Source organism: Pollicipes pollicipes, unplaced genomic scaffold (assembly GCF_011947565.3).
Source record: "Pollicipes pollicipes isolate AB1234 unplaced genomic scaffold, Ppol_2.1 Scaffold_4295;HRSCAF=5057_pilon_pilon_pilon, whole genome shotgun sequence".
Taxonomy (NCBI): Eukaryota; Metazoa; Arthropoda; class Thecostraca; order Pollicipedomorpha; family Pollicipedidae; genus Pollicipes; species Pollicipes pollicipes.
In genome coordinates, this window is record NW_023596461.1 from 39,234,854 (window position 1) to 39,257,412 (window position 22,559).

A 22,559-nucleotide genomic window follows, 5' to 3' on the forward strand; every position below is an offset into this window, starting at 1 on the left:
CACGCCGGCGTCCAGGCGTGCCGCGCCTCCAGCGGCAGTCCCCTCCCCCCATTCTCACTGGGTGCTCCCGTCGCCGCCAGAAATGGGGCACCACGTGCCTGTCGTTCGGCGAGGACCCGGAGCCGTTTGGCAGGGTGCGCGACAGGAACGTGCGCAAGATGGCGGAGGAGCATCAAGTGCGCGTTGTATCACGCACCTGCCACACTCTTTACGACTTGAACAGGTGAGCTCTGCAGCAGCTCTGCCTGCAGGGCCGAGAACCGGACCAAGTACTTGTTAGTCTACAGACAGATGCCTTAACAACATGCACACGATAACTTAGAACTGTTAGTGAAACTTGGAACGCAGACTCCGAAAGACAGAGGATTGCAGCGCGCCTGAATAAGTGGCGCATCACCATCGCGATGGGATGAGCGCTCGGCGATGACCAAGCTGGGTTCTGCCGCAGGGTCATGGCCAAAATGGGCGGCAAGTCGCCGCTGACCTACAAGCAGTTCCAGAACGTGCTGCTGTCAATGCCGCCACCGCCGCCGCCGGCTGCCGGCCATCACGCTGGAGATGCTCGACGATAGTTACACACCCGTCAGCGACGACCACGACGACAAGTACGGCGTGCCGACGCTGGACGAGCTCGGTAAGTGAGCCGAGCCGAGTTGAGCGCTGTGAACCGAATGTAACGTGAAAATGAAACAAATGAAAGTGAGCCCGGGCCGCTGGTGGCGGGGTACGCCGTGCGGGAAACTTGCCAGGTGCTTCTCGTCTCCATCGTTTTCTTTCGACAATTTTTATGTTTCGAAGTAGAGCGCGTCTTCACGGCTAGCGGCGAGGGGCTCGTCTGTGCTGTTTTAGTTTTGTATGAGTTACGTGTGGTTTGCATGATTTGTTGCATAATCTTGATATTCTTTGTCATGATCTTGTTGTATCTGGAACTAGGCACGGTGGGTGCACGGAGTGGCCTGCGTGAGCGCGTCACACCGCTGGTGTCATCTCCGGAGAGCCCCTGTGGGTCGGTGTGCGGCTCTGCTCGGGCGGCCAGTCCGCCTGTGTCGGTTTCGCAGCAAACACGACTGGTCCACGCGCGTGCGTGATGACAGTGGCGCCCAGCCGTCCACCTAGCAATGCCCTTATGGCAGGCTGTTGGACGCTGCCCTGCGAGGCGCGCTGTGTTGGTCGCTGCCGGTGTTGACTGGCCGGTCTGAGTGCGGCGGTGCCGTTCAGGTCGCGTGTGGCGGATCGGGCGCCGGCTGACCGTCGCTAACGCCCGGCCACCGCCCCGCCAGGCTTCGACACGGACTCGGCGCAGCCGGCCGTGTGGCACGGCGGCGAGACGGAGGCTCTGGTGCGGCTCGAGCGGCACATGGAGCGCAAGGCCTGGATCGCCTCCTTCGGCCGGCCCAAGATGACGCCACAGTCGCTCAAGGCGTCGCTGACGGGCGTGTCCCCCTACCTGCGCTTCGGCGCCCTCTCGCCGCGACTTTTCTACCGGGACCTAGCACACCTCTACCGCAAGGTGGGCCCTTCCCCCGCTCGTGCCGTCCCTCCGGCACATGGCGTACCGACACTACACATTTGGCCTGCTCCCATTCACGGCATCGGTTCCTGGGTCTGTTGCCGCACCCAGTCAGTCGCTACTGCACGGCCCTCGGCATGGTGTGTTCTGGAGCCCGGCCTCGCCTCGTTTCACGGGCATGTCTCCGGCCGCAGCTTAGTGTGCTCGCCGCCCCGTTCCTGCCGACCCAGCCACCAATCCGGGCGCTGGGCTGGGCCGTGCGGAGCACTGCTGTCATGACAGCTGCGGCCGTCTCACTACTATCGCTGACCTACGCTCATGACAGCTGCGGCCGTCTCACTACCGACGCTGACCTCTGCTCATGACAGCTGCGGCCGTCTTACTACCGACGCTGACTGACACTCATGACAGCTGCGGCCGTCTCACTACCGACACTGACTGACACTCATGACAGCTGCGACCGTCTCACTACCGACGCTGACTGACACTCATGACAGCTGCGGCCGTCTCACTACCGACGCTGACTGACACTCATGACAGCCGCGGCCGTCTCACTACCAACGCTGACTGACACTCATGACAGCTGCGGCCGTCTCACTACCGCCGCTGACTGACTGACAAATGTTGCAGTGATATGAACAGGTTAAACAGGATGAGATGAGGTAAGGCCTCTTTATGGTAGGCAAAGTTAAGCTACTTTTTGGGAAATAAGCATTGGTGTTTGATAAGAAACAGTGACATAATGTTTGTTTTCCCCGACCCCATCTTAACAGAAGCCACAGGTATGTCTGTTGTGCTTGGCTTGGTGCTGATGTGTAGCAGTCCAAAGTTTTTGTTTTTGTTTGAGTGCTTTATGCTTGCTGAATTTTCTGTTGTTGTTTTGTTGTTGAACTACTTTGCATTATTTTATGTTAAAGAATGTTGTGAAATATGAATTGAATTTTTCACCCTCGTATGGCCTTTTGTGATGGATTTTTTCACTCCCACCCTAGTTTATAAGCGGTTCTAGCTCACTGTTTATTTGGTAGCTGCGGCGATGCTGCATCGTGGACGGTAGCCGACGTTGTGACTGGCGGTCCGGGAACCGTTCGTCTGCCGCCCCCGTAGGGTTCCGCACGTCCCGCTGTCAGACGAGCCGGTCTGTTGCAGATCAAGAACAGCGACCCGCCGCTCTCCGTGCACGGGCAGCTGCTGTGGCGCGAGTTCTTCTACGTCGCCGCCACCAACAATCCGAATTTCGACAAGATGGTCGGCAATCCCATCTGCGTACAGATACCGTGGGACAGGAAGCCCAAGGCGCTGAGCAAGTGGGCGACCGTAAGTCACGCTCCAACTGTTCGGTGCGGGACGGTCTGATTGATCCTGCGGCGCTGCCCCAGTCGGCTCTCATCCCGCTCGCTGGCATGGCACTCGGCATTCGTACGCTGTAGCAACTTTATCCATGCTCGCTGTGCAGAAATGAAGTCCCTGTCTCCCCCCCCCCCCGTCACTAACACCACGCATACGTATTGCTTGGTATCCACGCTTGTTTGCTCCATCGATTCATACGTCGTTGGCTGACCCGCTGAGCGCCGCCGGCCAGAGCAGTGTGAAGACAGGAGCGCAGGCTCTCCGAGAAATACAGCGCCCCGCCCCGCCCCGCCCCGCCCCGCTCCGCTCCCCACCCCACCGCACCAGCCCATCACACAGGTTCTGATGTGTGGAGTAGTGTGGTCGGAAGGTGAGGTGAATGCGCGCCGGCCGCGCTGCCCCGAGCCGAGAGGGCAGACTGGGCGCGCCCGAGCCGACCTGAGGCCTCTGTGACCCGCCAGGGTCAGACGGGGTTTCCCTGGATCGACGCCATCATGACCCAGCTGCGGCGGGAGGGTTGGATCCACCACCTGGCGCGGCACGCGGTGGCCTGCTTCCTGACGCGCGGCGACCTCTGGATCAGCTGGGAGGAGGGCATGCAGGTTGGTCAGGGACTCTGCTGGGGCGCGGCTCACTGGGCAGGCGGCCGAACCGGCGCCCGCCGCACCGAGCCTCCACACACAGTCACAGCACTGTCGTAACTGGGGGCTGGGGTGCGGGCTGGCATGTGGATCGGACAGGGGCTCCAGATTACATCAGACTGCAAGGATAGCTTCTCATGCTCCTATTGCTGGGTGACTTCTTCACGCGTGCGCACTTCATCGCCTTGCTGGCGATCATGTCTCCTGGGGTGGCTCAGAGTTTTTAGCTGGCAGCTATCGACATTATGCCGGAAGGTGCGGATAAAAGACGTTATCAAGCAAACATTGGTTATATTGCCAAAACTCGACGCATCAGAAGTGCGTTTATGGTCACCAGTTGCGATCACTCGTGATCAACACAACTGAACTTAGTGCGCCCTGGTATGTGCTAAAGTTAAGGGCTGTCGGCGTAAGAACTCTGAACAATTCCAAGAAACCAGCAGGAGCTCACTGCCTCTTGCTTCGCCTGAACTGATAGCTGCCAGCTGACGTACACGGGCTCGGCCTCCTGCTGTTTCTCGGCGTGTCCCGGGGTTCGGCCTTCGCACGTGTTCCCGTGCCGTGGCGCTCCAGTGTGCTGCGTCGCGCGCTTCATACCTCGGCTCGTTGGCAAGTGTGGGTGTCGTGCTGTACGGTCGGCGGAGGGGCGCGTGCCATCAGCTGTGTGGCGCTACATCGGCCATCAGGAGCCGTGTAACACCTCACCGCCAGTCAGATGTGAGCACTCACCAGCACAGACTGGGGACGCCGACTGGCCGGTCCGCGAGTGTACGCCTTCAGATGTGCTGCGCTGTGTGCTCAGATGTGGGACTGTGGTGCTAGCCGGGTGGGTGATGTTTTAGTATTACGTGCTATGTTGACCCACTCATTCCAGTTGTGCTCTCCTCATTAATATGAAACCTCATCTCCAGTGGTGTGACGCTATGCCATCATTTATGTGATGCCTTACCGTCAGTTGTGTGACAGCTACACTGTCAGTTGTTTGACGTTGAGCCGTTAGTTGTGCGACGCTGGCGCTGTTAGCTGCGTGACGCTATACCGTTAGTTGTGTGACGCTGCGCCATTAGTTGTGTAACTCTATACCAACGACGCTGACACTGTGATAGTCGTGCGACGCTGATGCTGGCGCTGTTAGCTGCGTGACGCTGTGCCGTTAGTTGCGTGACGCTGCGCCGTTAGTCGTGCGACGCTATACCGTTAGTTGTGTGACGCTGTACCGTTAGTTGTGTGGAGCTGTGCCGTTAGCTGTGTGACACTGTGCCGTTAGTTACGTGACGCTGTGCCGTTAGTTGTGTGACGCTGTACCGTTAGTTGTGTGACGCTGTGCCGTTAGTTTTGTGACGCTGTACCGTTAGTTGTGTGACGCTGCGCCGTTAGTTAAGCGAAGCCGTGCCGTTAGTCGTGTACCGGCGTACTGTCAGTTGGCGTTGTGCCGTCGACGGGCTGACGTACCGTCAGTTGTGTGACGTGATACCACCAGCTGTTCGGCTGTGGTCTGTACTGTCAGCGGTTTGACGCTGTGCCGGTGACTGTGTTAGACTGCTATCATCTGTGAGAGCAGTCCGACACGTCTGGCATCTGCGTGCGTGCGTGCGTGCGTGTGTGTGTCCAGCCGTGTCGGATGCCGCACTGTTGTCAGCTATGCGGTTATACGTCGCTGGCTGTGTCAGCCGTTATCACATCAGCTGTGTGAATCTGTACCGTCAGCTGGCAAACATCAAGCGGACAGCTGCGCGATTTTGCGCCGCCAGCTATGTCCGACGTCGTGCTGTGCCGTCAGGTGTGTCCGACGCCGTGCTTTGCCGCCAGCTATGTCCGACGCCGTGCTGTGCTGCCAGCTGTGTCCGGCGCCGTGCGGTGCCGTCAGGTGTGTCCGATGCCGTGCCGTGACGTCAGTTGTGTCCAACGTCTTGCTGCGCCGCCAGCTATGTCCGACGCCCTGCTGTGCCGTCAGGTGTGTCCGACTCCTTGCTGTGCCGCCAGCTATGTCCGACGCCGTGCTGTGCCGTCAGGTGTGTCCGACGCCGTGCGGTGCCGGCCATGTGATGTACCGCTGTGTCGCCAGGTGTTCGAAGAGCTGCTGCTGGATGCTGATTGGTCGGTGAACGCAGGCACGTGGATGTGGCTCAGCTGTTCGTCGTTTTCCCAGCAGTTCTTCCATTGCTACAGCCCGGTCCGTTTTGGCCGGAAGGTTGACCCTGATGGTGACTATATCAGGTGAGTCTGCTGGCTCGTAGCCGTTCTGCTGTGTGCGGCCCACTTTCTGACTTGTGTGTGGACCAAAACATATTTGGTTAGTTTCAAAAACAAAGCAACACAAAAACATTTGTGCTTGAATAGTAAAACACTTGGGGCATTTCAAAAACAAAAAAAGTTGAAGTTGAATGATGAAACTTTTGTGTGGTTTCAAGGCGTGCAGTTGTTACTGGCCCAGCGGGCAAGGGCATTTTACTGGGGAACACACTGGTTGAAGCTTGAACCAGTGCGTCACATGGCTCATGTAATGCTCCCATTCCCAAAGCCAGAGTGCTCCCCGAAAAGAGCCACTTTGGTAAACGCCACAGGGAAGAAATCAAAGCTGTAGTTTAACGCTTCGTTGACTTTGTGGGTTAATAGCTTTTTATTCGTATATATTTTTGTCTGAGCACAGTGTTTCACAGGCTTTCATAACATTTATTGGACAAACACTTTGACGCATTGTTGTGTTGCAAACATTGCAGGACACACACGCTGGAGGAAGGAAAGCAAATGACATGAATGACTTTTATGTGGCGAGCAGGGATCCAAATGTGATTTCTCCCGCAGGGTTGGCTACTTCAAATAGAAATTCTGAGCTTTTCAGAAGAATTCGAGGAAGCTGGTGTTACTGATCAAGCCGGACGCGTCTGATTTAACAATAAGTGAAATGTAAAAGAGAGGTGGGACACTCCTTTCAGGGGATTTCGGTATAACTGCGGACTGAAACTATCGTGTGTATGCCTTGTTAAGCCTGTAAGATTACAAAAGCTGGGTAGCTCTCAGCACGGGTAGAACTGGGTTTTTCATTGTGTCATTGACGTGTCCCTGCGTCGGAAATGCCCAGGTCAGAGGGCCTGCCGCATCAGAGATGTGACCGACGCATGATGTATCCCTCTGAGGGCTTCCGGATCGACCAGGGCACCTAGGCTCCCATCCTGATATGTTTAACGTCAGGGTAAATAGCAGTTGCTATTTACCCCGAACTGGGACGAGAGGCCCTTCAGAGGCCCTTCAGAGGGCCCTTCAGAGGGCCCTTCGAGCTCCTGACCAGGACGATTCATACATGCGGGTTTGAAGTGGATTCTGAAAACGGAATAAGCAGTTACAGCATCACAAGTAACCGACATTACGCCATCGCGTCGTGAGTCCGTGGTGTTGTACATGCCAAAACAATGTGAAAATATGTCGACAGTGTTGTTTGGGGATACGTATGCATCATATATTGCGCATTGCGTTACACTACGTATTCCAGGACATGCTTCTTTTGCGAGCCACCACTTCGTTGTACTACAACTATCTTTAAGTTCAAATGCAAGACGATTTTACGCGCCGGGGGCGCAATATATCCAGTACCCTTGTTTTCAATATCTAGGAATTCATATCGTTCATGCAGCGCTCGTGTCACATACCTCACTAGAAGATAAGCAATTTCGTACTCCGTCAAGACAGGTGTCGCTTTATAGCCTCAGAACCGTCGTAAAGCCCCAATGACGCACTTCAATTCAAGGTGAGGTTATTGGCTTACAAAAGGCAAATTTTTGCGAGTTTCTGTTTGCGCAAGATGCGTTGTATTGTACTATGTAAGTGACTTCCTCTTATACCAAGTTACGAATTCCTACGAAGTCTTCAGCTATCGCTACTTTAATGAACTGATGGGGTATCGGGAGCCAGGTTCCACATGGTGAAGGCCGAGCAAAATGGAGTGGTGGCCCGGCCAAATTTGGAGGGGGCAGCCCAATATGGGGGGGGGGGGGGGACGCCATGCGCCCCCCCCCCCAAAAAAAAGAAGATATAAAGTTCTACGCCAAGCTGGTAGGGGCTGTCGACGGCGTTCTGTTTGCGCTCTTACTCCTTGTGATCGGGAAGTGCCAGCTTGAGCCACTGGTGCCGGCGCTCTATGTGTCACCGTTGCTCGACCAAGGACTGGTTGCATGCCACCGAGCTGCTCACGAGGCGTTCTGGAATAGTCAGCTGGCGAACGCCGTGGGACACTATGTGGCGATCTACGCAGAGCTGGGCGATCCTGGCGGCTCACACACATGTCTAAGGGCTGCTCCCTGCAGCCAAATGCTCATTTTTCCAAACGCGCTTTGCAGTACTCGTGCAAAACGAGACTTTCGTTAGTCATCATGCAAAACTAGACTTTTGTTGGAAAATAGATTTGCACAGGTAAATACAAGCTCCCCGCCGGCACGGCCCCTTGTACTCTCGGTAGGACTCGTTGATAGCTCGGCATATTGTCCATTCACCCGGAAAACAGTGATGTATCATAAGCCCCGTCGTGGCGAAGCTTCGCCTTCCCAGAGCGCAGGTCGAAGCATCGCTTGCATACTCATGCTGCCCTCTACTCTGCCGCCAGGAACTACATACCGGTGCTAAACAGCATGCCGTCTCGCTACATCCACGAGCCGTGGCTGGCGCCTGAGAGTGTCCAGAAGGCGGCCCGATGCGTGATCGGTACGTGTGACGTCCCGTCCTTGTGTTCCACCGTCCCCGTCCCACCGTCCCCTGTCCCGTCCCCGTCACACCATTCCCTCCCCCGTCCCTGTCCCCGTGGGTGGGGTAATCCGCGCCGGTTATTATCCGTGAATTCCGCAGTTTGGTGACCCATACTAGTCAGGCTGTAGACAGCTTCACCGTTTGGTCGTCAGCGCGCGGATATTTCCCCCGACCACAACGGTTGGCTTAGGAAGACGGGCGGCTTCTCCCTGGCCGATCCAGTGCCAAAGCGCCGGGCTGAGTATCAAAGTGGGTGTTTGCCTCGGTTGCTGCAGCGTCCTCCTGCGGCATACTCCGAGAGCATCGCTTATGTCATTCATCGCCGACGTGCGGATCGAGTCTCGGCACAGGCAGGTCGACCGCTGGAGACGAACACTTTACCCCGGCTGCTGGCCGGCATCTTCCTGTAAAATCACGGACACGCTCAACTTTGGTATCAGGCTCGGTGGTGGTGACTGGGGTCTGTGCGTTTTCCCTGCGTTAGGTCTGTTTTGTTGCTATGATTATTTTTTAGAACTCCATATGAATAACAATAATATGACATGGAATAATAAATAACGAATGATTAATACATTTTCGTTAATGTATATCGTATAGTTTTCCATATGCAAGCTTCGTGGGCGTCCATTTGCCATCGTGGAGCTTTGAGTTTGCGGATTTTGAGCCGGATGATTGTGTAGCTGTTTGCGATATTAACGTTGGCACACCTCTGGGAGGGGAGGGGGGTCTACAGGTACATTTTTGCGTGCACCAGATGGGGCAATTGCTAAGTGCTTAGGTTGTAAAGCTTTCCTCGGGACTTCGGGGATAGTCTGGCTGTCTTTCCGTTGTTTAATGGCGGAGCGGTGCTCCTGACTGTGTGCACACATCGTTGCCTGGTTTATGGGGTTTACCCATGCGTCTGGCCTGTGCGGCGACGCTGTGACCTGGTCGCGCTCAGCAGCGCCTCAGGGCCGGATGGACGCAGCGCTCACCGGCCTGCCCCACTGTCCCGCAGGTGAGAACTACCCGCTGCCGATCGTCAGCCACGCCGAGGCCAGCCGTATCAACGTGGAGCGCATGCGCCAGGTGTACACCCACCTGCTGGGCTATAAGGGCGGCCGGGTACAGCTCACCGGTGAGTGGTGGTGGTCGGCCCGGCGGGCGGCCGGCGCCGGGCGTTCCTGGAGTGCGCGGCGCTGTCTGAGCGCTGTCCGGTCCTGGTGGGGTCGGTCAGAGGCGGGCCCCTGCGCTGCAAGCGTGTCGTACGCCGTCCAGATTGTTATAGCTCATTTCCGGCTGTGGGCATGGTGTAGTACGGTATAGTCAGAGGAGTGGAATGGCGCACAGTGGACCGCTTAAATCTGAGCGCCTCTTTCAGCAGTAACGAAAAATGTGCGCATGGTGTAGTCACCGCCGCCCTGGTGCGCCTGGTGTAGTCCCCGCCGATCTGATGCGCCTGGTGTAGTCATTGCCGCCCTGGTAGGCCTGGTGTAGTCCCCGCCGATCTGGTGCGCCTGGTGTAGTCCCCGTGGCACTGGTGCGCATGGTGTAGTCCCCGCCGCCCTGGTGCGCCTGGTGTAGTCCCCGCCGCCCTGGTGGGTCAGGTGTGGTCCCCGCCGCCCTGGTGGGCCAGGTGTAGTCCCCGCCGCCCTGGTGCGCCTGGTGTAGTCCCCGCCGCCCTGGTGGGTCAGGTGTAGTCCCCGCCGCCCTGGTGGGCCAGGTGTAGTCCCCGCCGCCCTGGTGCGCCTGGTGTAGTCCCCGCCGCCCTGGTGGGCCTGGTGTAGTCCCCGCCGCCCTGGTGTGCCTGGTGTAGTCCCCGACGCCCTGGTGGGCCTAGTGTAGTCCCCGCCGATCTGATGCGCCTGGTGTAGTCCCCGCCGCCCTGGTGGGCCTGGTTTAGTCCCCGCCGCCCCGGTAGGCCCGGTGTAGTCCCCGCCGATCTGGTGTGCCTGGTACAGTCCTCCCCGTCCCGTTGCGCCTGGTATGGTGGTGCCCGCCGCCTGCCGGCAGGGGGGTGACCTGTGCTGGTGTCGTTTCAGGACCGCTGCTGCCGATCCCTCTAGGAGAGGAGGGCGAGGAGCAGGCGCAGAAGCTGGCGCCAGCCGTGCGAGCGACTGGCGCGAGCTACAAGCAGGACCTGCTGCCGAGCGCACGCCAGACTGCTCGCCGGGTGCGCGCCGCCGAGCCGCGCGAGGCCTGAGCGGCGTCCGGCACACACTTTCCGCCGCGCAATGGGCCGCGTCCAGCCGGGAGCCAGCTGGGCGGCCGGCTGGCCGGACAGACTCGGTGACTGCTTCTGGCCCTGTGATGGTGCCTGGTCTCTGGGAGGACTGACGGTGGCCTGACGCTGCGTGACCAAGTCACAGTCCTGACTGGAACGGGAGAATGCCAGTAGTGTAGTAAAGCCGCTGCTCGTCTGGGAAACCAGGTGTACGGTGTTCGGTTCCCTGCGGTGCCCGCCCTTCCTGCCAGGGTGAGAGGCAGGCGATGCCATATAGCCTCAGTTGCTGAGTGCACCGGAAAGCCCCAATCTCAATGACAATGACTCTGACTGGTGGGCGCGGGTCACGTCCGTTCGGGCAGGAAGCCAGTCGAGCTCAGCACGATGTTGTGACGGACATCTGGGTGGCTGGGCGGGTGGTTTCATGTCCCGTCCAGCGGAGGAGCCGCTGATTTGTGCTGCCTGTTGGGCGGAGGCCGTATGTCCGCAGGCGAGAGGCGGGGGTGTGCCCGGCGCAGGGCGGATGGCATCTGACGGACCCTGCAGCGGTCGCAGGCGGCGCGACCGTGTGCGGCCAGCCCTGTTTGGCCCGTCTGCTCCGGACAACCGCCCGCCGCCGCCATGGCCAGGGACGCGCGCTGAAGGGCGGCAGGTTGTCGGAGGGACGTCGAGTATTACGCGCCGTGTTGAGTCGGCAGCAGACCGGCGCCCGTGCGCTGCACGGACGGCTGGCGTCCGCCGCGTTCGCCGCTCGCCGCGCCGGACCGGCGAGCGGCCGGGCGCCGTGCGCCGCCCGTGTCGCCGTCTGCCGCCGGCAGCCGCGGCGCCCGATGTGGCGGGTGGGCGCCGCCGGCGAAACCTCGGGGGCTGGCGTGTTTATACGGACGCGTGACTGCGCTGCGTCGGCGCGGGCCGTGGCGTGTGTGTGCAATAGTCGCTGTTGTCTGGCATTCGGGGCACTGTGTCTTGTGCTGCCTCTTAGGCGTCTGACCGAAGGCGGTGGGCGCGTGTACCTGTACAAGTACCCGGTACAAATGTGAATGCTTACTGACGGTGGTCGTCCCAGAGCGGGGACATGAATATATGGTTGCCGTCGTTCGATCGTTGTCTGCGAAACGCCGTTATCGGAAAGTGGGTTGGCCGGCGTCGTGGCCTATTGCTGCGGGTGGCCTGGCCGCCTCCCTGTAATCGCCTCTATGCGGAGGACTCGCGCGCCCAGCCAACACTTCCTGCTGTGAGGAAAACCATCAGGGTTGCCCTCAGCAGGAACATGCCGCAAATGCAGCGATATATATGCAGTGACCAGTCCTATTTCATTGAAAATGCCTCGGAGTGTAAACCCTGGGGCGAGAATATGGAATGTGTTGTGTGTGCACACAGATGGCCTTCAATGTCATTTGAAATTAACGTCATCAAAGATGACACCGATTTTGCGTTTTTAATTGTAGGCGTCTTATTTAGCGTCTAACAAAGTGACTGCTATTCCGAATTTGTGGGCATCACAATCGTCTTCGGATGAAGTAGTGCATTTGGAAAATGCCAACAGAAAGGTCAAATGCAGTGCCAAATTTGTAGTGACTTTGGATTCTAAGAACCATCATGTTGCCGCGGAAGGGAGCGCCCTCCATAAAGTCGGCACCTAAGGTCAACCATCAAGGTCAACTTTAAGGCCAAGTGGCGGGAACCTTAATTTCGCCAAAAACGCACCGACGGTTTTTCGGAATTTTGGGCACCATGATCTTAAGCCCAAAAAACCCTTCAATGGACGAGTGCGGTCGACATTAAGGTCTCAGGACCTTTTGCCTGCGCAACCTGCGACCTGCGTAAGCTCATGCTTTGAAGAAGATTTTAATGTTCGAAAATCCGAATCTTGGGGTGACTTTTGGGGTGAAATGGGGTTTCCAATCGTTCGACTTGGAATTTTATCTTGAATGCTAGCATTCTGATGTTGGGGTTTCTCGACAAACGCACTTGCTATGCTGAAGATGATTTTGATGCCTAAAAAATCAAAATCACTCGATTAAAGTTCAGTTAAAATAGATACCACCATTCGTCCTCCCATTTTGCCATGTTGAGTGAGTTTGTGTGATAAGTCGGTGCATTTCTTCGGGTGGTAATTCGCACGCTGAAGAAGACAATCTGAAGAGCTGTAAATCCCACGGAAACATTTCAATCTAATGTATCCCGTGTTATTGGCCTTAAAGTTAACCCTGAAGGTTGCGTGATGCTGAAAAACAGAAATCAGTGTTAGTGTTCTTGTATTGAAAAAGGTCATCTGAGACGTTTTATTGGAAAAAAGCTCTTTGCTAAAAAGATAGCTACAAATTGCTGATTTCGTAAATATTTAACTCACATTTTGCGCATTTTATGCGTGACATTCTGGTTGGCGATTGGTATGGGCTAATCGAGAATTAAAAGCCAACTACCGTGGCACATTGATCATTCGCATGGGACAGGAAACACCCGACAGCTCTAATCTAATCCGCTTGTTCACATCAAAATGTCAGTCGCCATGGGCTTGAAGGAAATTGTTTCCAGTGACGTCATTGTATGACCTGCAAGGGATGAAATTAAATTGTCCGCTGATGTCACCAATAACTTAGAGCCTTGCGAACATCCAGAACGCCGATCAACGCGACCGTAGCGTCCTGGGTCGAGTACGTGGGGGTGTCGTGCTGTGTGGTAAATGAAAAGGTTGTTTTAGGTAAATGAGCACTGTGCCCCAGTACTTCTGGGGCAGGGAAGGGGGGAGGGAGTGTTTGTGTAAATTTGCACCATCCCAGCAGAATAAACACAGCTCAAAATTGGTGTTCATGACGAGAATAACGTCGCTGGGCACTTGTGTTTACATTACTCAAACTGGCATTGCAATGCCATTGTTCACCTGTGCTTGCCCATCAACTTGGTGCACTAGCAGGCTTCAATGATTACTAATGAGAGCAGAAAAAACAGGCTGACAGTGTTTGTAGTCTCTGCTTTTCTAGGTGTATGGCATGTCAAATTGTGTTCCATCATTTGAGCATTGGTTGCTTAACTGAATTCCAAATAATTATTCTTAAATAAAAAGTTGCATTTAGAAGGACTGGCAGTCTGGCCTTCTAGTGAATTTTAGACCGATGTCATTTTAAAGCCCAATGAAATGTTTTGATGATGTGGCTGGTTTGGTGTTTACCAAAGATGTATAAGTGCATTATTTCCTGGATATGAACATGATGCACTTAGCCTGGGCTCATAGATAATGCATAGGTGTTCAGACCACACATTAAATTTGACATCTGATTGCAATAAAATTGATGAACCATTTGTGTAGCTTCCTGTTCAGTTGGAGGTAGGAATTCAGAAGTGTCCCCTTAATGGGTGGATTAAATCTTCATCTGGCTTTGGTCAGCAGGACTTTGTTGACCACAGCTTGGCCTTCACTCTACTGTTTGCTGAGGGGATTTTGTTAAAGATAGCAAGATTCTCCCTGATTGTGTTGACACCAGTTCTAGGTGAAGGAATTTTGAACAAGATAGCTTTGCTTAAGTACTTGACCTTTAACAGTGAGGGTTAGGATTATTATTTGTATGTGACCATAATCAGAGCATCTTATTTTTGGTTTGGATGGTACATCCTGTTTTCAATATGTAATGACAAGCTATTACAAGGATGGACAGTGATGTTGGATGGTAATTGATATAACATATTCAATGGCTTAATCATCTTGTGCACTTATCTCTTTGGTCACTGTCAAATTGCTGTTACTTAATGAAAATTCTGAGTACCAATTTCCTTTTCTCAGTGACTAAACAAGTTCATACTCATGCCTCCTATATGGCCTGCCTAGGAACACATTATATATTAATTCTTTGTAATTAGTTTTTCATGCTGTGGTGATACCAGATTTAGGAATCCTGTAAATCAAAATATATAATTCATGTCTCATTAGATTAAAGGTAGCAGGCTGCTAGAGATACTTCAATAGTCAAAATTTAAGGTGTTGGGATCAGTCTTGGTCTTGTCTTTACAAGGTTTGGCAAGTCTTGGTCTATCATTGATAAGTTTAAGTCATTGTAGATATTCTGAGATGCAGGATAGCTTAAATCAGTATATTTGACAACCCTGCAGGTATGTCACAGTACTTCTTTTGTCTGAAGGAACTGGCCAAGGTATATGATGTGCTGCCTCTGGCTGCAGAAGCTGACAGAGACATTTGATATGCTGCCTCTGACTGCAGGAGCTGGCTGCTGTGTCCGCGCCCTCCTCCAGCGTGAGGCAATGGCGGCAGTGCCACAGGCGGGTCCCTCTGCTGGGACGGCACTGCCTGCTGCTGACCAGGCCGGTCAGATGGCCACCTACCGCTCATATGTGGCTCTGCTGGCTGACCCCAATGCCAAAGATGAGAACAAGCTCAAGGCAGCGCAGGAGATCAGTGACAACTTTGAGGTGGGGTGGCATGGTACAGCTGCTGGCACAGTATGAGTGGCACCATTTGAACTCACCCTTGATCTGTTCATATGACACTGTGTCTTTTAATGTTCTCTTGAAGGAGCTAATTCAAGGTGTAATAGCCTAACCACTCCCAGTTATCCTGGCACATCATGGGTTTAAGTCCTTGATTGTCAAAGGGATCATTCAGCACTTTCTTACAGGCCTTAGCCATGAATGCAAAGCAGCCTAGTTTAAAGTGCTCCCATCATCTTTATATCAGTGACTATCAAAGCTACTAACATGTCCTGTTCATTTCACAGTGCTTTCTCTCTTTTGATGTCCTGGTGCTGGTTAAGTTGTGGGCTGAAGCCAGAAAGCATGCTGCCCTGAAACTACCAATGGCTCTGAGGTTAACGCTGGCTTGGTGCGATTTGACGGGGAGGTGCCCTGTGGTCTTGCTGGCTTCTACTAATGTTGGCCCTGCATTGTATCTGTTTCAGTTCATTGTCAACCATGCAAACTTCTCTCAATTCCTGGATCTGTTCGTGAAGACCTGCCTAAAGCTGTTGCAAGATGGAAGTCCCTGTTTCATTGCTGAATACAATGTGCAGGTGAGGATGCTAAGAAGGCTTTGGTATGTTAATGTATGATCTTGAAAAGCACTGCTGCATTATGAAGTGATAATGTGTGTGCTCACCACAGCTGCCCCTGTATCAGGCTGTAATTGGAGCCACAGGGGATGCAAGAATGACTCACTGATGTCAGTTTTTTATCAATCGTGTCTAGCAGTGTGTGCGAGACATCATCCCAGTGACCCCTGCATGCGTGCATGGCACACACACAGCAACTGCGCAAGCTGGTGCTGGACATGCTGCACCGGACGCCGGCGGTTGACAGCCTGCGGCAGTATACGCGCAGCATCATCAACGCCATGTTCAAGTTGCTGGAGATTGACAACGAGGAGAACGTGCTCGTTTGTCTTCGCATTATCATTGAAATGCACAAGCAGTTTCGACCGGCCCACACACCCGAGGTAAATCCAGATGTTATCGCTTGTCACTGCCCATCCTGTGCTGTCCCCCCCCCCCCTTGTCGTCTTAATATGTCGCGGTCTCCCTCGCTGTTTTCGTTTGTTGGTCTGATCTGTTTGGTGTTTGATCTGTCTGTATGGTCTGTTTGGCTGATCTGTTTTGTTTGTGCATATGTCTCTGTCTTTATGTCCCCTACAGTTTGTCCTGGCCTGCTTGTGCTGCCCTGTTTATCTGGTCCTGTTGGCTTCTATTCTGTTCTATTCTGTTGTGTTTTGTCTGACTATCCCATTCTGTCATTTTCTGTCTGTTTCTGCTCTGTTCTGTCTTGTCTGTCCTATGGCTGTCTGCTCTGTGCTGTCTGTATGTCTGTCCTGTTCTGAATGTATGTATGCTGAAAGAACAGTTTTCTCTGGCTGGCTGGCCGCCCTGCCCTGCCCTGCCCTGCCCCACCCCACCCCATCCCGTACTGTCCCGCTCTGTCTCGTCCCGTTCCGTTCCCGTTCCGTTCCGTTCCGTTCCCGTTCCCGTTCCGTTCCGTTCCCGTCCCGTTCCGTTCCCGTTCCCGTCCCGTTCCGTTCCCGTCCCGTTCCCGTCCCGTTCCGTTCCCGTCCCGTTCCCGTCCCGTTCCGTTCCGTTCCCGTTCCCGTCCCCGTCCCGTTCCGTTCCCGTCCCCGTTCAGTTCCCGTCCCGTTCCGTTCCCGTCCCGTTCCCGTTCCGTTCCCGTCCCGTCCCGTCCCGTCCCGTCCCGTCCCGTCCCGTCCCGTCCCGTCCCGTCCCCGTCCCGTTCCCGTCCCGTTCCGTTCCGTTCCCGTTCCGTTCCCGTCCCGTTCCCGTCCCGTTCCGTTCCCGTCCGGTCCGTTCCCGTCCGGTCCGTTCCCGTCCCGTTCCCGTCTCGTCCCGTTCCCGTCCCGTTCCGTTTCCGTCCCGTTTCGTTCCCGTCCCGTCCCGTCCCATTCCGTTCCCGTGCCGTGCCGTGCCGTGCCGTGCCGTGCCGTGCCGTGCCGTGCCGTGCCGTGCCGTGCTGTGCCGTGTCGTGCCGTGCCGTGCCGTGCCGCCCCATCCCTGTCCCTGTCCCTGTCCCTGTCCTCATCCCTGTCCCCATCCCTGTCCCCATCCCATTCCCATCCCCATCCCCATCCCATCCCCATCCCCATCCCCATCCCCATCCCCATCCCCATCCTTGTCCGTGTGCCTGCCCTGTCTGTTCGTCCATATGTCGATCGCCGTTTCTCTGCCCTTCCCTGTACTCGTCCTTTCCTGTCTTCGTCCCTCTCCGTCTTCGCCCCTCTCTGTGTACATCCCTCCCTGCGTTTGTTCCTCCCTGCCTGTGTCCCTGCCTGTCTTCGCCCCTGCCTGTCTTCGTCCCTCCCTATCTCCATATCTCCCTGTTTTTCTCTCGTGAGCCTTCCGCCGCACCTCCGTTTTGTGACCCAGTGGTGCAGTGTGATCGGACAGATGACCGGTTCTAACAACAAGGTATGCTCCTGCCAGGCTGTAGGGTGCGGCAGTGCCGTGGTTGGCTGGTGTGCGGACTCAGGGGCTAGTTTGCGAACATATCAATACGCGAGGAAGCCATTGTATGGCATCTGCCCGTGTCTGCCCTTGCGCTGGACCACCCGCGCCGGTAAGCCCCGCGGCCACTAGCTCCACCGACTGCTACGCCCGCGTTCCAGATCCAGCAATTCCTGACGTTCGTCAAGTCCATCTACAAGGAGCTGCCAAACCACCTGAACAACGTGTTCGAGCGGCCGCAGAGCCTGCCCGTGCCAGACGTGGCGGAGGTGAACCTGAACGCCCTACTCTGCGAGACTTACACCATCACGACGTTGCACACGGAGCGACGCACGGCAGAGGGCAACACCGTCACGGTGAGCTCCGCCGACGGCCGAACCCGCGTCGCCGCCGCGCTCACGAGCGGGCGCCGCACTAGCCGGACCCGCGCAGCTGGGGGGGGGGGGGGGGGGGGGGCGTGCTGCGGGTCCGGCCAGCACCGGCTCGGCGTGTTGAGTGGGGTGGCCCGAGAGGGATGCTAGATACCTAACTCCTCTCGCGCCTCTCGCACAGTGTTGGTAGCAGCGCTTCCGTGACGTTCTGCTGACGTCTTGTTGCGTGTGTGGTGCTCATGGCGACTGGCGTCGCCGCCGATGGCCCTACCGCAGTCGGCGGCGTGTGCACAGGAACCGACCAAGATAATCCGCCGCGCACTGGGAGGGCTGATGGGGCCGGCCGCACACTGGTCCCGAGTGTAGGGGCCTGATGCGCAGCGTGTGCTGGCCGCGCACTGGTCCGAGTGTAGGGGCCCGACGCGCAGCGTGTGCTGACCGCGCACTGGGTGGGCTGTGAGGCCTGATGCTCAGCGTGTGCCGGCCGCACACCGGTCCGAGTGTAGGGGCCTGACGCGCAGCGTGTGCCGGCCGCACACCGATCCGAGTGTAGGGGCCTGACGCGCAGCGTGTGCTGACCGCGCAGCTGGGCGGGCTGTGGGGCCTGATGCTCAGCGTGTGCCGGCCGCACACTGGTCCCGAGTGTAGGGCCTGACGCGCGGCGTGTGCTGGCCGCCCAGCAAGCGCTGCGCCGAAGCTCCTGATCGGTCGCTGGCCGTTCCGCAGTACAACCTGCTGCCGAAGGCGGTGCTGTCCCTGAAGGTGCTGGCCGAGCTGCCCATCATCGTGGTGCTCATGTACCAGCTGTACAAGCAGAACGTGCATCAGGACGTGGCCGAGTTCATCCCGCTCATCATGACCACCATCACGCTGCAGCCGAGCCAGCAGGTGAGCGGGTCGGGGCGCAGCGTGTGGGGGCGCCGCACCGCGCGGCCGAAGCGGTGCGCTGCCGTTGTCACTGCGGCTCGGCACGTGCTGCTGCTAGGGTGAGTGGCGCGCCGTCGTCCAGACCAGGTGACCATTCGGAGTATGCAGATGTGCATGGGTACACCTGTGTGATGTGATGTGTTTCGTGTAGATGGATGATGTATGGTTCGTGTAAACACGTGATTCGATACGACTAGCGTAAATACATGGTTCGATATGATCTGACACGATTTGTAAAGGGAGGGTTCATGCTGTACAGTGTTCCGGACTGTCATGATAATCCACTGTAACTGTGTTGCTGCTTTCAGGTGACCTAGGTCATGGATAGTCTAAAAAGGCAAAGTTAGAATGTTAAGCCCGTGTGCGCCGGCTTTTTCACAGTTTATGCCTTGTATTGACAACAGTATGAATTCGCCGTGGGAGCCGTGCCAATCATATTTGTGCCACTGAAAGCGGTCAAATATGAGGCGCCGGCGAGAAGTGGCGCGATGTATCATCACTGCACTGTGCTTACGTGTAGGAGTGTCATAGTAAAGCCTTCCGTGTGCCGGGGGGGGGGGGGGGGGGGGGAGACTCTTAGGTTTCGGAACTCAATAATCAAGTCTGTGGGCTTTGTGCATAAAGAAAATACCCAAAACCCTATTTAACCATTTTGAGCAACTCTGCTTGGGGAAAAGCTCTTGGGGGAAAAGCTTCTTACAAGAAGGAAGTACATGCTAAAGCTGACGTGATTACAAGGCCACCAAAGTGTCAGGTCGATCCATGTTAAAAGAATGAACAGAAGATAACTCTTGGAAATTCAAAATAACACCATCCCCCATTATGTTGTCCAAGGGCTGAGAAAGTATTTTCATCATCTCGATGGACTATGGTGAGAGTACATTTTATTCAATCAGCGTGTAAGCTGTGGCTCGGCAGAGAGCTCTGACCTCTGGATTTGCGTCTGAGCTCTGGACTGGGCTCTCTGAGCTCTGGATTGGGCTCCCTGAGCTCTGGATTGGGCTCTCTGGGCTCTGGATTGGGCTCTCTGGGCTCTGGATTGAGCCCACGCTGGTGCCTCAGCAGTCCTAATCTAAAGAGTATTCAGCAAGAGTCAGCTCATATTAATTATACGTGTTTTAATTGTTTGTCGTCATTGGGGCTTTACGACGTACTCAGCTGCTGAGGCCCTGGCGTGGCCTGCGGCTCACCCTGGCAGGAAGGGCAGGCACCGCGGGGAATCGAACCCCCGTACCTGCGGTTTCGTAGACACGCAACGGATAACGCAGACGTGTTAGCCACTACGCTGTGGACACCCGTTTTTAGTTTTAGTTTGGTTTTACAATGTCGCTGTGTTTTGATTGCGGTGCCTGTCAATGCGGAGTCCCTGCTGCATGACGGTCGCAATGGCACGGTTCTGCATATGCGAACTGAAACAAAATGTCCCTTTCTAGTGCACATTTGTGGAAATGCATTGTCTTTAGGCGGAAAAGACCGCGGCACATACAGTTTCAACACTGAAAATTACTTCCATGGTAATGTACCTGCATGGTATGTGCTGGACTGCCCCGCGCCTGACCGTATTAATGGACGAACGAACCAGGCGGACTCCATCCAGCGCCGCGTCCGTTTCAGATCCGGTCCGCGCCCAACTTCAACCGCGAAATCCTGGTGGACTTCATGGCGGCGCAGATCAAAACGCTCAGCTTCCTGGCGTACATCATCAAGATCTACCAGGACCCGGTGTCCCAGCACAGCGGCAGCCTGGTGCGCGGCGTGCTGGGCCTGCTGGTGCTCTGTCCGCCCGAGGTGGCGCACCTGCGCAAGGAGATCCTCATCGCAGCCCGCTACATCCTGCAGACCGACCTGCGGCTCAGTGAGTGGTGCTGCCACGTTGTCGGCGGTCTGGGACGGCCGCTGGACGCCGCCTCCGACACGGCCGGCTGGCGACCGCTGCGGTCGTGTACATTGTGCGACTACCGCTGAAATAGGCGTTTGTTGTTTTGCGATGCGCCGGTACTCCGCAGCGCGCTCAGACGTAATGTGGGCGTTTTACTGCGCTATAGTGCGCCTATCACTTCCTGCAAACGTCAGTACCTTTCTGAATGACACCAGCACGTCTTCATTAGTGATTTTTGCAAGTCAGACATTTGTGTATGTTGCCATTGCCACAGTCGAGCACTCCTCATTGAGGGCATCACCGGCCCACAGCAGGCTGCTGACTGACGCTTGTGGCCTTTGGTTCAGCCCAAGCGTTTGCTTCCGACAGAGTTCGTGCCATATATGGAGAAGCTGTTTGACGAGACAATCCTGTTGGGCGTCGGGTGGACGGCCAACGAGTCGTGCCGCACGCTGGCCTACAGCACACTGGCCGACCTGATCCACCACGTGCGGCAGCACCTGCCGCTTAACCACCTCACCACGGCTGTCCACCTGTTCTCCAAGAACATACACGACGAGTCCCAGCCCACCACGTGAGTGCGGAGCCTGCTGGTGCCGCGGCGGGCAGGCGGCGGCGTGTGAGGGGACCGGACGTGATCGGAGCTGGTGACGTCATACTGTCGCGTCTCACCTGGACTGTGACCTGGACTGTGACAAATTTCGGTCACTTAATGTCTGGCATACGAGTGATTCGAAACAACTAAGAATGCTTTAAATCAACGCCTCCGGAAGTACAGACAACCGCCCAAGTTTAGTGGTGTCATGTAGACGCGATCTGAACTAGCATCTGTAAATTGTTTGGTCACTTGACAGGCATTCGGGTTTGGTAGGTCTAACTGTGGTTTTAAGGGTACTTGTGAAAATCTGAGCGTGTGGTTGTAGACCCGGAGAGCGTGAAGGGCCTACAGAATGCCGCCTCGCTGCCACGCCTGTCTGGCCATGGCCAGCCTCGTCGACATTTCCTCGTCGCTGCTATCCGTTACCGCTGGCGATTGCACGCTGATGTCGTCGTCGCCGGCCAGCATCCAGACGATGTCGTGTAAGCTCCTGCTGAACCTGGTGGACTGCATCCGCAACCGCACCGAGATGGAGAACGGCGACCGGCGGGCGCTGCTGATGCGCATGCTGGAGGTGTTCGTGCAGAAGTTCAAGACCATCGCGCAGATCCAGATCCCCGCTCTCGTCACCAAAAAGTGCGTCACAACTTGGGTCAGGTCTTAGCCCGACGTCTTGACGTGCACAGTAGGACGCGTACAACCCTCCTGGCGCGGCCCGCCTGGCTGTGCGTATGTTAAGCAGACAGCCGGCTTTTGGGATGGATCATCGAGATTGACTTGCGCCAAACTGCGGTCGGTAGTGGATTGTCTGGGCTGTGCTTGCGGTGCGCGGTGACGGGCGCCGGGTGACGGTGTCCCGCTCTGACCGACAGCGGAGCAGGCTCGAGCGAGGCGTCGCCGGACGCGCCGGCCTCGCCGTCGCCGGGCGCGGAGGGCGCCGGCGACGCGGCGCCAGCGGCGCTCTCGGCCGCCGAGCTGTTGGCTGAGCTGGCGGCCATCAGCGAGAGGCCTCCGCCGCCGGCGCGCATCGGCATCGCGGCCAGCGCCGCCGCCGCCTACAGCGTCATCGACTGCCGCAACCTGGTCAAGACACTGATCTGCGGCGTCAAGACCATCACCTGGGGCTGCGCCTCCTGCAAGGTGGGCGTCCGGCGGCGGCCGCCTCGCGCTAGTCACGTCCTGGTCGGGGCGCTGCTGTCGTGCGGCGCGGGCCGGCCCCGCAGCACACGCGTCGGCCGTCTCTTGTCCATTCCCCCGCTGGCAGGCCTCAGGCTCTAGTTATGATGTCAGGAAATGTGTGTGCGTGTGCGCGCGCGCGGGCGTGTATGTGCGTGTGTGTGCGTGCGTGCGCGTGTGCGTGCGCGTGTGCGTGTGCGTGCGTGTCCGTGCG

At 56.3% G+C, this 22,559-nt stretch overlaps 2 protein-coding genes across 2 annotated transcripts in view; both read left to right on the top strand.

Moving 5' to 3' along the window:
• Nucleotides 1-80: 80 nt before the first annotated feature.
• Nucleotides 81-11,205, top strand: LOC119096575 (cryptochrome-1-like; the record flags this gene model as incomplete). The annotated part of the gene is given in 10 exon segments (XM_037219479.1): nt 81-223; nt 449-542; nt 544-634; nt 1,281-1,510; nt 2,660-2,827; nt 3,322-3,462; nt 5,567-5,718; nt 8,099-8,196; nt 9,236-9,355; nt 10,260-11,205. Coding segments are annotated over 10 exon segments (1,398 nt in total), but the record flags the coding sequence as incomplete, so codon positions are not given.
• Nucleotides 11,206-13,090: 1,885 nt separating this feature from the next.
• The window catches only part of Nipped-A (Transcription-associated protein Nipped-A), a 113,398-nt gene continuing 103,929 nt past the window's right edge, over nt 13,091-22,559 (top strand). Inside the window, 11 exon segments of the mRNA XM_037220554.1 lie at nt 13,091-13,145; nt 14,658-14,866; nt 15,352-15,462; nt 15,696-15,884; nt 17,556-17,750; nt 18,492-18,653; nt 20,307-20,547; nt 20,941-21,145; nt 21,635-21,805; nt 22,042-22,078; nt 22,187-22,309. Coding sequence (XP_037076449.1) covers nt 14,699-14,866; nt 15,352-15,462; nt 15,696-15,884; nt 17,556-17,750; nt 18,492-18,653; nt 20,307-20,547; nt 20,941-21,145; nt 21,635-21,805; nt 22,042-22,078; nt 22,187-22,309 — 1,602 coding nt within the window. The 5' untranslated portion in view covers nt 13,091-13,145; nt 14,658-14,698.